General features: G+C 35.1%; 1 protein-coding gene across 2 annotated transcripts in view; it reads right to left on the bottom strand.

Annotated features, from left to right (window-relative positions):
* The window catches only part of LOC145673367 (uncharacterized), a 228,013-nt gene that overhangs the window by 163,484 nt on the left and 48,037 nt on the right, over nt 1-16,492 (bottom strand). The window contains exon 1 of one of the 2 annotated variants that reach the window (XM_081743010.1): nt 14,988-16,108. The exons of the other annotated variant lie outside the window; for it this stretch is intronic. Coding sequence (XP_081599136.1) covers nt 14,988-15,256 — 269 coding nt within the window. The 5' untranslated portion in view covers nt 15,257-16,108. Of the gene's footprint in view, nt 1-14,987; nt 16,109-16,492 lie in introns of those variants that run through there. 2 annotated transcript variants of the gene reach the window in all.

The following is a 16,492-nucleotide window of genomic DNA, read 5'->3' on the forward strand; positions in this document are numbered from 1 at the left end:
GAATATGTTGGAAAATTTGAAAGATTATTTTAAGCAAGCAATATTAGAACCCAATCATGACAACATTAATTTGATCATGCAGAATGAAAAAGTTGCTCACTTTTGTAAAGAATATCAAGATTTCAGACAAGAAGTTAAAAAGGGATCACTTGGTAAAACAGCTCAGTTTTGGGTGTCACTTATGGATCATGTGTGGCTGGTTTTGCAACTTCATGAAGCTGTTAAGAAAAATGACTTTTATCTGTATGCAGAGTGTTTACATTTAATGTCACCTTTGTTCTTTAGCTACTCTGCTCAAAACTATGCACGATATACTACAATGTTTTCAGTTATGATAGCTAACATTGAACATACTCACCCAGGTGCAAAGGAACTGTTAAAAATGGGTGCTTTCAGTGTTGCGAGGAGTATGGTTCCAAGGTGTAGAACAGATGTAGATAAAACCATGGAAAAAACATTCATGAAGCATGCGAAGTCAAGAGGAGGTGCTGGAGGTAGTGGGGTAGGGTTGACCGGAATCACAAGGAACTATGGTGCATACCAAAAATGGATACTGACAACACATGTGCGTTCGGAAATGTTAGGAGCAACTTTGCATATGGCTGGTATCAAAAGTAGAAAAGGAAATATTCATCGAGACTTAGGAAGATCAGCAACTGAAAGAGGGCACAAGAAAGTATTGCGAGTAATAGAAGCTTTTGAAGGTTACATGAATCCCTTTGACATTAAAGAAGATCGGTTATATGTAATATCTTCAGGTGTTTCTGTGTCTCCAAATATTGAGGAAGATATTCTTCAAGCTGAACAGCTAGGGAAAGGTGCCAGAGATACTTTTGTGGAGATACTTTTGTGAAAAAGAATGAGAAATTTTTTGAGAGCATCAAAAAACTGAACTTGAAAACTATGGCAAACATGCAAATTAATGTCAAGGCGGCAACAAGTACAAACAAAGTTATAGAGTACAGACATCAAGGAAATATTCTATCTCAGCTACTAGTGAAGGCACAACAAAAAGACATGAAGATAGATTTGAAGCAGCTTATGACATATTCTTTGTCACCAATACCATACAGCATCAGTATCACTAATGGATTTCTTGCCAAGACTAACAAAGCCAAGTAGTTTTTGTACTTTGCAAAAGATGTTTGTGATGAGGCTTTTTCCCCTGATCCACAAATGTTGACTGTCGAAGATGGTAATGCATACTTTCACATTTTGAAATAAATTCCAACATTTTTTAAGGACATAGCTTTGAAGATTTTCCATATGACTTCTAAACAAGGTGATGTCATCTTCAGTACTGATATGTACACCAAGATATCAGTAAAAGCTTTGGAAAGAAAACGAAGAGGAGAAGCAGAAAAGTTGATTGTGTCAGGCCCGAAATCCAAGAAACCTGAAGACTGGAAATTGTTTTTGAAAAATGAAGAATATAAGCAACAGTTAGTATATATTCTGCATGATATTTGGTCAACAGAGAAAGAAGTAAAGGATTTGATAGGAACTCGCAATTTTATTTCAGTAAAGAATGGTGAAGCTTTCAATCTCTCTGTTTCCAAAGAAGCCGTATTGATACCAAAACTGACATCAAACCAAGAAGACACAGATACGAGAGTCATTATCTATTGCATGTATGGTGCTGGAATGGGTTACGAGGAAGTGAGAGTTAAAAGTCCTGATAGTGACTTTTTTTTTTTTTTTTTTTTTGTATATTGCTTGCTCATGCAAGTAACATCAGATGCAAAATATTGTTTCAATCAGGATATGGTAACAAGAAAAGGTTACTTAATGTTAGTAAACTGTCAGAGGATTATGGTGCTGAGAAGTGTTCTGCTTTACTGGGGCTTCATGCCTTTACAGGGTGTGATTCAACAAGTGCCTTCAAAGGAAAAGGAAAGATCAAACCTTTAAAAATGCTGCTCTCTCAGAAGTATCAACCTTATCTTGCAGCTTTCCAAAAACTTGGAACATCATGGACTGTAGATGACAAATTAGTTTCACTCCTAGAGGAATTTACATGCGCCCTTTATGGATCTAGAAAATGTTCCTCAATTGATGAACTTAGGCTGCTCATAGTAAAAAACAAATGCCAAGACAAAGATCTCATCCTTTCAATGGAAGCAAACGTTGACTTTTCCATGCTACTGCTCTCAAAGGCCTGTTTAATTGACCCGTTGCTGAATACACTTTTTGCACTGAGAAACCTTTTCAGTTATGAAAGTGATAGTGATTTTGAAAGTGATTGCGTTTGCTGAATAACTGCAGAAGTGCCCCTAATTTGATTTGTCTATTTGTACAGTGAAGATTTCGTTTTATCTCCTTCGGCAGCATATACAGGTAAGTTTCATCTTACTCCTATAAAAATAATTAAACTAACATGCACTGTAAGGGTTGGTAACGTCAGAAATTGTATAAAAAAATCTCTTCGATACTAATAGCGTACCATTCTAATTGCAATCTAAAGGCTATATCCCCCCCAACTGGGCAAAGTAACTATTTTTTAAATCAGAATTGTTATTGGAGGATATCAAACGTAATAACGAAGATTCATGTGCGCAGTTCTAATAGAAGGGGGATAATATTGAGGGGAAATAGGAGTTGTTTTGTAAGTCTAATAAAAATGGCCCGAAAGAAATTTAGGTTCTGATTTTTTTCTCACTTTGTATTTTGCTGATCTCTATGATTGTTGCATATGTTTGACATATCTATCGAGAGCATACGCAGAAATTATTTCGTTGACGTGAGGCAAGTGCAAGGGTTGCCAACTGCCCACGAATCTTAGAATTTTCAGAATTTTTCAAAAATTTTCAGGTTTTTTCTTCTTCTTCTTCTAGGAGTGAAGCACGAAAGGTAGAAGCATTACTCCGTTGGAATCTGTGTTTCATAAGCTTTTCAATGATGTATCATTTATGACGATGCGATATTTAGGGGGGAATAAATCCATCAAAATGAAGGTTAACTATTTTCTTTATTTTGCTGGCAGACGTACATAGGTTCTACTAAATAAAGGCAATTCTTTAGGTGCAGGGCCAGTTTGTTTTCTTGGGAACATAGCTATAAATTTTCTTTAGACTATGAAGATTTAAAAAAGTATGGTCTCATAGGATCAGGGGGGGGGGTGCACATGGAGGACCCCTGGCTCCCCGACTAAAATAAATGAGAATACCAGGAGGAAACCAATGTTCTTGGTGTCTGTCCAATATCAAAGATCACATGGTCTGTAATCGAACCGATGACTTAATCTTAAAAATAGTTTTACTATATTGTAAATCAGCTAAATGTCGTTCTTCGCACGGGGCAGATAAAGTTTATGCTAATGTTTGCAAGTAAAGAAATGAAATGAAATAAATAAATAAATAATGAAGACCGAATCCTTTATCATGCGTTATGTAAGCCCACATAATAAATATGTATTATTGATTGGATACAGACAAGGCATTCTCAGAAAGTTGCATTTAAATTTTGACTATCGCCAATCCTCCCCTCGAGCAAAAAGTCGAAAAAAGGACTTTGTACGCGATTAGATTTTGTGCAGATGTGTCTGTGTACAATATTTAGTGGGACTCTTTCTGAGAAAAACTGATGATAGACACACATACAGACATTAGTTTGTGTACTAGTACAAATATAGGTAAGTGGCACATAGCAGCACTGTATACAAGCGCAGAAATGGAAATTTTTTACGATTAAATTAAAATCTCTGACTAGGTTACTGATTGTGATTTGAAGATACATGAACACATGGAATCTTTAAACATCGTGTTTTAATCCAGATACTGTTACACAAAATAATTAAGCAAACACAATTGTGATGTCTATGCCAACGAATTGAACCGGATAGCGCGAAGGAGCAATTTTGACCTCAACTTTCACCATGTACGTGATTCCGATTAGTTGATAAGATGAGGTTCGTTCGTTTCTTGAAAACTTGGATCTTTTCTTTCTTTCTCATCTGACAAGTCGTTACATACACCTACATGCATTTTTTCCTTTAACTGTAAGTTCCATTTGTCAGTTACCACTGGAATGGGAAGTCCTTCTCTGTAGGACACTGGGCGTATTGCCGATAGAATGTTGGGATAGACGACAGTATTTCTTAAGTATTATTCCTGCAATTTTAGTCACACATGAGTAACAGTCTATAGAATGATCCCGTGAAACTCTTCACACCATGAGCACTGTGAATTTCAGATGATGCTTTCCTTTCAAGCACCCAGTCAAATAGAACATACATGAAACACAGCAGACATATGGTACCCATAGCTTGTCCTAGTCACCTATCTTACAACCAAAATATAGTTCATAAGCTTTTCTTATAAGCTGAGTTATTTTACGTCTTTAAGACGAAAATGTTAGCTCAATGCAAATACAACAAAAGTTACATAGATCATTCATACGCTTTCGAGGCGTAGCTGCAAGTAGCAACACACTTTACAAAATACCACTTTACAGATGCACTCACAATGCAATCAACAAAACTGCCTCACTCATTTTTACAAAAATTAACACTCAACGGATTAGGAGAAAGTCTCAAAAGCTGTGTAACAATGAATTGCGAATCACTTACTATAAAACATCTTTTATACCCTGGTTTAGTACATGAAATATTGTGTTTATCAAGATATAGTAAAGTTATGTTACTGTGATAAAGTATGGGTAAAATAATTTTCATATATTCCTTATTTGCCCTAGGAGCTTGTACCGTTGTGAAAAATTACAGTTTTTAACATACAAACGAAAAAATGTAAATTACAAAAGAAAAAACTGGAGCTTCTTAGTATCTATAGAGCCGTAATCTATGAAAACTATGGTTTAATATAATTCCTACAAACCTACAAGGAAATGGGATGTCATACAGTCTCTCAAAATCCATTTCTTAGATTACCACTTGGATTTCTTTCCTACTAATCTTGGAGCTGTCAGTGACGTGCATGGGGAAAGGTTTCACCAAGAGTTGGCAACCATAGAAAGTCGTTATAATGGGAGAAGGAACTCCAGGATGCTGGCGAATTATTGCTGGATTTTTCTAATGCAACATACAGCAGAAATTCAACAAAGAGTACATTTTAGGTGCGTATACCTAATATATAATACACTAAATTACAATGCAATAGTTCTTTTAAGTTGTGTATTGAAGTGAGTGTTACTGAAAAACTGAGCCCTGTAGAAAGAAACTGAAAACAAATTTGATATCAGCGGAAAAAATTCAATATAGAAAAGATTTTAATTCTCTTGTAACAAACACAAAGTTCAAATTTGTTCCCTAGTATTATTGTTATTATTATAAAAACGAATTATAAAAATCGAAAAACAGATTCGTCGTAACATCCAGCTATTTTTCTACATTTCTAAAACTAAGTTGTGCTAATAGTTTTATCTGTTGTGACGATCGTGTTCCTGGTATTTTTGTCCTCTGCCGTGACCAGCTATTTAACTTCCTGAAATAGCGTAATTTCCTGACTGACTGACTGAAAGTGTAAATCATATTCTCATAGGATAATAACCTTTCCATATGGAATTCACAAGCAGGATATAACAGATACCTGTAGTCAGTCACGCACGCGTTATATATCAGGACAATATTTTTTTAATGTCAAGGTAGTATATAGGATGATCGATTACTAGAATGGAAATTCTTGAATTCAGTTATATGTTTGTTCACATGGGAAAGAAGGAAGTTCGGAATTTTTTTATGTCGAACATTGCCCTTAGAGTTATGATCTTTTTTTCTTTTCTTTCTTTTTCTTTTTTAGAAATATGATAAACGAACAACGTATTTGCGTTTGTATGTAAATGCAATTGAGAGTATAAACTTTATATTTGCGTATCATAGTACCGTACTGTAATACCTTAGAATACGAACTTAATCCGTTCCAGAACCCTGTTCGAGTTCCAAAACAAGTTTATCCTTTAAAACAATATTAGCTGGAATAATCCATTCTTGAGTTCCACGAACGCAAATTATTTTAATAGTAAATGGACCGGATTTTAAGGTAAAATATTAAATAATAACCATACTTGAATATTTTTTAGGAGCACAGCATATAGGCCTACACTATACAAAACAGTAATACGAAACAGCACAAAAGCATAAACATTAGCAGTGAAAACTCGCAAGAGATGTTTTCACTCCAGTTTCTGATAAATTACTGAACGGCAAAGCATGCGGGGGAAATGTATGCGCCAACAAAGAAAAAGAAAGAAAAAAGAAAAGAAAAGAAAAAAGAAAAGAAAAGAAATATGAGCTGCCCGTTCGGATTGCAAATCAGCGTTTGTTTGCCGAGACCAAATTTGCTTCAATTTTTCGTTCGTATTCCAAGTTGTTTGAGTTCTGAATCATTTTGATTTTCGGGCAATACTGTATATGAATTTTTTTTTAAATCCACGCTTTTGGGTAAAAATCTTTTACTTATGGGGCATTCAGAGTACAAAGGAATGAAGTCTAATTAGCAATTACTGAAGTTAGGAGAATAAGAGACAAAGTTTGTTCGGTACGCTTAAGTATATGGAAAAGTTAACACTTTTTAATACAAATATGTATGTATGTATGTAAGAGTTATTTACAATATCTGAAAATGGTCTTTTTTAAAACTTTGAAGGGAGCTTCCGAATCAAATCTTGAAGATAAAGCAGTCCAAAATGACCAACAGTGGATTTGATTTCCTTATTGATATTTATTTATTACGATGGATGATCGAAAAAAAAGTTACAAAGCCTATTATCGCTTATGTGTGAGACATAGCTGGAATATTAACACATATGATGATAGAGGACTCTCAACACTATCCTTGATGTAATCATCCGTTTTTGTTCAAGCATTTGTCACAAGAGTAGATGAGGTTTCTCATACAAGTTGCAAAGAAATCCGCATCAAGTTCTCGTAGCCACCATGAAGGAGAAGTTTTTACATCATTACATGTCAGATAATATAGGCCAGTCATGTTCTGCTTTACAGCAGGGAAAACTTGAAAGTCACTAGGCGTTACGTCAGGGCTATACAGGAGATGCGCTAGTCGTTCCCAACGTAAGCGCTGAATATACTCAACGGTTTTTTGTACTAAAGACGATCTCGCATTATCAACGAAAAGAATCACACCACGGCAGAGAAGATCTGGGCGGTTTCGTCTGATGGTATCCCCCGACTTCAGAAGTGTCCTGCAACACCTTTCAGCATTCACGGTTTCTCTCTGTTCCAAACATATTAGTAGCACACCTGATACGTCCCAGAATGCAGTGCATAAAACTTTCCCAGACGAAGTAACCACTTTGAATTTCTTCTTATATGAAAAAGATTCATGCTTTCATTCTATGGATGCCTGCTTCCTTAGTGGAGTGATCAGATGCAATATTGTTTCACCACCAGTCACTTACCCAGTGAAGAAAGTTGTTCCTCTCCGCTGTGTAACTCTGCAGAATATTCAGCGACGTTGCTATTCTGTCTTATGGCTCTCGGAAAGGCCGCTTGTAACTCATTTCGCATACGATTTCATATACTTAAGAGCCTGCCTTACTAAAAATAATACAAAATTTACCATTTTTCTTTTGCTTGTTTATTCATAAGTGAAAGGAGATAATGAAATCCAAGTCACCACAATCATAGATAATGCTATTCTACAACAGAAAATATGAACCTGAAGAATGTTCAGTGTTGCCATCCATAGAAATTACAGTGTTGCCAGAAAAACAATTTCCCTAAAATCTAAGTTAAGACAAGGAGTAGAGGAATGAACTCAACTGCATTTGATTACGTATCATGTTGTTTTGGTTTCTTGTGAACTACTTTTTAATTAACATTATTATTTAGTTTTAATAACTGAATGTTAAAACTATTTTGTATATTACAAACTAAATACAACTATTATTTAAAAAGTAGTTCACAGGAAACCAAAACAATATGATAGGTAACCAAATGCAGTTGAGTTTGTTCCTCTACTCGCTGCCATAACTTAGATTTTAGGGAAATTGTTTTTTCTGGCAACATTGTAATTTCTATGGATGGCAACACTGAACATTCTTCAGGTTCATATTTTCTGTTGTAGAATAGCATTATCTATGATTGTGGTGACTTGGATTTCATTATCTCCTTTCACTTATGAATAAACAAGCAAAAGAAAAATGGTAAATTTTGTATTATTTTTAGTAAGACAGGCTTATGGACATTAGCCACAATGTTTTGCACAACACCATATGGTAGTAGGGGGCGCGGTGGCTCAGTGGTAGAGCGTTCACCTCCGGTGCTTGGGGTCCCTGGTTCGATCCCAGCTCGCGCCGTGTGGACTTTGTGGTGGACAAACACCGTGCTCGTGGGTTTTCTCGGGGTTCTCCCGTTTCCTCCCACTTTCTTCATTCCACCATTTCACTCATCTCTCATCATCACCGTCTCCTTTAGCCTAACCGGCATAACCGTGGGACGTAAAACTTAAAGATTTCATTTTTTACCATATGGTAGTCCCACCCCCAAATGGTATTGAGAGTAATGTTCTTCTTCTGTTTACACGAGCTCATTTTACGTCAGTGGTTAAGTACTAGATCTACCGCTGTGTCCAGGATTGTCATTAAAAATACTGGTCCGTACTTCTTTGAAGACACGACGTCACTTTGCTACAGGTTGCCTTGAAAGTGAGTCCCACCACCACCACCATACCTCCACAATCTGCCTATGAATGTCAGCAGGTGTATTGTTTCTGGACCACAAGAACCGCACCACTGACCTCATTTCTATTCTTGACTGATTTCCAGACGAGTCGCCATTCTAAATGTCCGTTTCTTGAGTATGCATGGTCAGAATATGAAGTTATCAAACCTACAACAACCCAAGCATGTTATTAATCTAAATATATTTTCATGTTATGTTATAGTGAATAACACAAAATTTATATGTTTGTACGGTAATCTTTTTTTCGATCGTCCCTCGTACTTTTACGAATAGCTCATAACATTTGAAAGAATGCCCAGAGATCATATTCTATATTCACTCTAACACAATGAGTGTCCCCTTTGCGTTACACACAAGTAGTACTCCTCATTTATCAATATTACTTTAAATTCCTTTTTAAATCTTTCTAATCTGCTTCTATGGACCACACTAATATTTTATATTGTCACTGTAAAATACACACAATTGTCAATAGCAGATAATAGGTATGAGACGCAGCTAATAAATAAGCCGACAACGGAAAAGTAAACTGCAGATCAGATGTAAGGTATATTTTTGTAACGTATGATCTAGTGCAGTGATTTTCAACCTAATTCCTATCACGATCCCCATTTTATTACATCCTCATGCCAGTGTCCCCCTTATAATTTCCTGTATGTAATAAGCTTCTGTGGGATTTTTAATATCAGGGAGTAATCTACACCCCTCCAACACCCCCCTAACACTCCTCCAAATTTCTTTACACACACCCCTGGATGGGAAAGGAATACTCTCCCAAATCCAATTGTATCAATCAGTATCATATAGGTTATTAATTACATCAAGTTAAAAAAAGGTTTAGCGTTTACGAAAGAAGGCAATATTCTTATTTATTTTATTTCACTTCAAAATACGAAGCGACCTCGTTCTCATGTACGGCTTCGAGAACCACATGACCTCATTGTTTTGGGCGGTGTTTCGATTGAAACAATTGACAAAACAGACCGCTGATATCTACCCTTCTGGGCTCCGCGGTCGTTTCCGAGAAAAGAGAATGATGGACAGATACAGATGACTGAAATTGGCAACATCTTGAGCGATCATTCACCTACCTCTTCTTCAATAAGGAAAAATGTGACAATATAGTAATAAGCCTATCCCAGATTCAGTTGATAAGTGTTACTCTGCAACAGGCTCGCAACCAAAGGGGGGCTAGGGAAGGCCTGGCCCTCCGTAAATTTTTCATGTCCCCTCCAGACCTCAATACAAAATGCACAATTTAGATATTTGTAAGAGAATTTTCAATGACTTGGCCCCTCCTAACATATTCATGCTCTCCCCAAAGCTTTGTGGCTGGTTTTGAGCCTGCTCTCCAAGTGGTGTATCAACGGACGGACGTTAGAAGGGTGTAGTCAAAATGTTTTTAGAAATGAAGAGATCGGTCGAATTAAGAATTATATATATTTTAGACTGAGTCTAGTGTTACGCAGGAACGCATTTGGCTCTAGCTTAATTTTCTGTAAAGTATATTTTTATTCACGTAAATTAATTGAGCGGAACAGGTTCATAGCGAGTCACTTTTTTTTTAAACTAAAATTTACTTTCTTTCAAGTTGGTCACTAAAAGTTACTTTTTTTTTTCAAATTTGTCACTAAAAGTTACTTTTTTGAGAGGTAAAGTGACTTTTTCGTTGATTTATGTTTTACATTGGCAGTTTTCTAAGAAAAATATAAAAACAAATGGAAAAAGGTAGAAACTTGTTACTCATTACTCTTCTGAAAGTTTCAGTACTTGCTGCCACATGTGAAACAGTCAGCTTTATTCTCACTTCAGCTTTTATTCTTTCTAAAGCACAGTGGACTGTTGGTGGGTGCTTAAGCTCTCAAGGTGGGGTTTGAGAATCCTTCTGTGTCTATTCTTTCTTCTATCATAATAGTCTTTTAGTTTTCTCTCGTAATAGTTAACGCTCCACTCAATGTTGTGTGTGTGTGTGTGTGCGTTTGTGTGGTTCATCATATTCGTCTTGTGTTATGCTTCTTGTATGTTCTTTTTAAGAGTAGGTGATGAATTTGAATATTTCACGTTTTTGAGAACTCTTAATACTAAGTTAAATATAATGTCTGGGATGAAGAAATTCGGAAATAGGCCAGAACTGGTTCCACTTACTCAGAAGCTTTTTACATCTGCTAAATCTGTTTACCGTAACTACAAAACATACTTTGAAAACCTAAGAAAGGAGGAAGCTCAAAAAGAAGAAGTAAAGAAGAAACAAAACAGCTAACAAAGATAGAGGTGATGGAGAAATTGACAAAGGAAAAAAGGGTCATGATGAGATTTTGGTCAATTTTTCTTGTGTTTTTGGCAATTTTTGGCCAAGAGATCAAATAATATTACAACAATTAATGTTAACAACAGGATTTGAATATTAAAACAATGAAATTGGAACTATGTACAGTATTAATTACTAAACGAATGTGATTTGAGCATGGGAATGTGATTTGAGCATTAATATATTGGAAAAAATCACCCACTAAAACTTGCTCGGGGTCAATAAATTGAAATAATAGTAGAATTTTGCAAAATAATTACAATAATTCGTATGTAATCAATTCACATGTAATTACTGGGTAAAATAGTGGAGGTTAATTCCTAATACAGTGAAACCTCTCTTAACGGGCATCTCTCAATAGTGGACATTTTCATAAGAGGACAAACTTTCTTATTTTTCCATGCCATAAATATGTGTGATGTGGAGTTATGAGAGAGAACCCTTCCTTTTAGGGACACCTCTCATTTACGGACAAATGATCGGTTCCAACTATGTCCGTTTTGAGAGGTTTAACTGTATTACTTAGTTTAATAATAATAATAAATGCCCAAATGTGTGAACTTACTTTTTTTGAACCTACCACTGCGAAGAGCTGATATTATTATTATTATTATTATTATTATTATTATTATTATTATTATTATTATTATTATTATGAAGATGTATTATTATTATTATTAATAGTAGTAGTAGTGGTAGTAGTAGTAGTAGTAGTAGTAGTAGTAATAGTATTGAAATAGTTGCATAACAAAATATACTGTTTTCTTGTTTGAGCTTGTTTAAAAATTATATCACTATTCTGAGAGCACACCCCCTCTTTTATTTTGAACACCCCCCCAAGTAAAAATTTCTGGCGTACTTACTGTTTAATATACTTATTACAGAGATCTCACAATATCCATCTATTTCTATAATAGTAGAATCCATTTCTTGTATATAGTGGATACAGTAACTTCCCTAAGAGTGAATGGATTAAAACCAAATGTGGTCAGTTCACTCATATTACAAATATCGAATCCGATCCGTCATACTGTTTCAAAATGGAGGCCGCTTGAAAATTTTAAAACTTCATAACTCCCTTAATTTTGGGTTATATAATTAAAAAATAAAGTGATTTCTAATTCTGGTTTTAAAAAACTTGGACAGTTGCTTAAAAAAAGTTATTGAGTATTTTTTTTAATGACTTGATAATGTGAGTCACTAAGATTGAACCGGACATTGCCGCACTAATGAAATCACACCATGCTCAGGTATCTCATTAGCTTCCAATTTTAATTGTATTTCAATATACAGGTTTTGTTGCATTTGTAATTTTTGGTATTTTGATATGCGGTTTCGATCTCATTAATTTCATATCGCACCCCTTTCATTTAAACTGATTTTTAAACAATTCTGCATCTGTTGAAAATGCTTAATAGAACTATTTTTTGTTGTTCTTGACAGCATGCATAAAAATAAAAATATGGATATAAAAAAAATTCAAAATAATATTTAAAAGTATTTTCCGGTATTATATTCTAATTATATTTATCTCTTCCGCTTATCTTCGTGTCCCTCATGAAACCCTCTCGCGACTCTCCTAACTGTCGCGACCCTCAAGTTGAGAAACCATGATCAAGTGTGTCTAGTTGTAGCACGTGCCTTTGAAGTACGTAGCCCTCGGTCTCGTTTAGTGGCGGAGCATAAACGTGGCACGTTAAATTTAATTTCAAATAATACATACTTCATATTTAATTAAATTATTTTTTTTATCGAAAATTATCCTGAAACGTTTTTTTTTAAAGTCAGGAATAAATTGATTCCTTGTCCTTGACAAAGTCAAACCCAAATAGGAAACTCAAAAGGCAGTGAACATCAAATTCAATGAAAGTCGGATACAATTATGATCTCAGATTTTCTCCGGGGTGATTTCAACACACTGGGATGAAAAATAGTATGAAAATACTATGAATCCACATTGAGCACGATAGGATATATATGATCCCGGGGAGGAATTACAAGGTTCTTGAAGGGGGAAATTTTCCCTTGGGCCACTTCCTAAAATCATCACTGATCAGATAATATTTTCTGAGAAAGAAAAGTTATCATTATTTTTCAAGAGAGAGTAAATTTATTCCTTGTTTCTTACGCATCCTCAAGCAATGCAATTATTTCTGAAGTGTTATACATAATACACAAGGTATAGAAAAAATAAGTAATTGTACGAAATTTATCATCAAATTGATAATATTCAACCATGAATATTGGGGATGATTAGGAACCCTTTGGTGAAAACAGACGCCATCTACGTATTAAAATGCAATATGTGTTTGTCTCCAATCCTTTCAACAATGAGATCTCGAAAACCACAAGTGCTAGAAACGTGCCGTTTTCGCTGGTCGATTCCAAATTTTGTGTAGGTTGTCCAGTTCTAATTGAATGTTTAGAAAACATGGACGTTATTTCTTTATTACTTTTTAGGGGTACACTGGAAGTGTTGAAATTTTAAAAAGTAAAGCATTATACCCTACGAGTTATACATTCTAACACCATATAGTTGTATACAGGGGTTGTATATCTCTCAGGCGTTTCTTTCATGGCCAAATGATAATGAAAAACAAAGGATAATCATTTCTCCAGTCTAAGATGAATCTTTGTTTGGAGTGTTTTGCCCAATGAGCACCATATATCACTGACATTATAATTAATTGTGTGTGTGTAATGTATTTGCCTGTTACATACTGCATGCAAGAAGAAAGGAAACACTGATCATACATGAATTAGAAACTCCAACCGGAAGCAGGCTCAAATCTTGGAAACGGTGCGAGATATTGAAAAAATAATCGAAAAAATCTCTCCTTTATGATACCTTTTGCCGATTTTTATCAACACGCTCTTCACTTGTGTCTGTAAAGGGACATGTACAGACAGCGGCGTATTTAAGGAGGTTTCCGGTCTTAAGCCCCCCCGAAATTTTGTTTACTATATTATAGTAAATAAAATATCTTACAGAATTTTCATATTTCCAGGACTGAAGTTAGCAAAGCCCCCCTCCGCCACTGAGTGTACAGATGTTGTAAGAAATGATAAGGAGATTCATTCTCATATGTAAATGATGCGCTGTGTAGACAGCGCAGGTTCAGCAAGTATTTAATTAGAATTATTTTTTCAATAAAATTATATATGTATAATATATATAGGCCTATATAAGCAAACTACCAAGATGAGATGCAATTTCTCCCATTTTACTCTCTTATTCATGATTTTTCAGTTTCAAGTAGTAGCTTGTATGGAAAACCTCAGAAACAGAATACACTTCCATTAAAATCAGATTAATTTTATCCAGTTATTGTAGAACAGACAGATACAAAAATGAAGAAAGTGTCGAATGATAGGGGTTTCCTTATGCTTGCTTCAATTTAAAACACAAAAAGAGCATTTGATACTGACAAATATAAAACAGAACTGCTGTGTCATTCTTATAAATAACTTGTGAGGTTAAAAGCTCTGATAGCAGAGTTAAAAAAAAAACATTTAAGAATATTTTTTTTTTCTTTTTAATACTTCTATCGACCTTCAGAAAAATGGAAAGCACAACCAGTAACGAAAGATAAAATAACTGGATAAGGCAATTCTGGTTAAAATAAGCCAATAAAACTAGCGAATGAGATCAAAGCTTTAAAATGACATCAAAAGAAATACCGCTGATTGACAAATTTATTGGAATTTAATATTCCATGTCAGCACGTGTACGCTATATGTCAAATACTAACCAATCTAACATGTGATCCAAAGCACATGTTTTTCCACAGGATACCAAACCCCCGTCTCCCACACCCAAAGCAAGAATAGTTACATTAGTCATAGGAAAACTTAATGAATATCATTAATGAAAACAATTAACATTAGTGCAGAAAGTAAAGCTACTTTGGAATTAAGAAGCAAATTTATAGTGGTGCAAATCTATTGAGAGTATCAGTATTTTTTCAGTGGGTGAGTTGAAAAAAAAGTACATGTGATCCATATACCAGAGAAAGACCTTACCTTTTTCCATAATGCTTAGATCCAGAAGTACGTGTTCCTTTACTTCTGTCACTTACTGGCATCGACCTCAGTCCACTGGAACCAGATCCATACGGCGAGGGTGGTACTGGAGTTGGAGTATTTTCACGTTCTCCAGCTGGAGTTAACACCGTGTCCAACCACTCTTGCACTCTTTCACACATATCTTCATGTCTTTCTTTGCAGCCTAGCGTAAAATCTACATTACCCATCAATAACTGGCGCATTTTCCAATTTTCCTCATCTTCCATTGTGTCTTTTACATTTAATAGTTTCTTCACAAGTTTTTGATTGTTTTATTTATAAATGCAAAGTTAGTCAAAAATAATATATAATAGAAGTTGTTATTGTAAGCATTATAGAACCCTTAACGTCAATGCGAAATCATTAAATAAACTTAACACGATTCAGAGAAAAAATTTATATTCTTCCTGGATTTTTTAAATATAAATGACAAGAAATCAAAATATATATTTTTTTAAGAACTTAGATTTTATGTGTCCAAATTAATTACAATACATTAAAATACTCCATTATTTTGCTATTTCTGAGTGGGGAACCACTGTCTTTGGAAGATAACATTGACCTACAAAAGTTCATGGACTCCACTATTGTCGTCTATTTTGGCATTTTACAAAAATTCTTCAGTCAGAGAACCATTTCAAAGAGTGTCATGTATTAAACGGCTAATTATGTAGAAAAACAAGGTATATGGATAAGTCTCAGACGTTAGCCCATATCTCAGTGATTGATGCTTTTAGTGTCCAAGAGTTAAATGGGAGGAAGAAAGAACAATTTTGTTGTCAAGAGTTCTTGACCGCGTAACAACAACGAACTGTTGCTTGTAGAAGTAGCATTGTTTTCTAAGCTTCCACGCAAGTCCTTCTGCCACAATCGATGCCCTCTCTACCAACAACAAAACTCCGTGCAACTTTTTCCATGTCAATCACTCAACTTCATATGTATAAATATATATACACACGTGTTATAAGTATTAAATGTTCTTTACTCTTTTTCCCTCCTGACAATAGCGCACTCACTCAGAACTATGAAACATGATTAGACCTGTCTGTTTCCTCCTAGGCCACGTAACCCATTGCATGCGAAAGGGAAATAACAAGTCTGAAGAAGTGATCGCTAGGTGGCGCTCAAATCAATCGAATTCATCTTCGTACTTTACCTTTCCCCTTTCCCGTCTATTGTCCTTTCTTCAAGTTTCGTGCTAATCGACTATCCTTAAATCACGTCACTTCCTTTTTCTTCTCATTCTCTTTATCTCTACACGCTCTTCTATATTCTCCCTCTCTCCAGTTATTATTACTATTTTTTACTCTTCCAATCCTGTTGCATTGTCCGGTGTAAGATTTAAGATTTTAGTATGTAAGCTTTATTTTTCTTTCTTTCTTGCTCAGTGGCAGAGCGCTTGCCTCTGGTGCGTGAGGTCGCTAGTTCGATCCCCAACCAAACAAGTTTGTGGTTTACAACAT

Source organism: Thermobia domestica, chromosome 2, assembly GCF_964235325.1.
Source record: "Thermobia domestica chromosome 2, izTheDome1.hap1.1, whole genome shotgun sequence".
NCBI lineage: Eukaryota > Metazoa > Arthropoda > Insecta > Zygentoma > Lepismatidae > Thermobia > Thermobia domestica.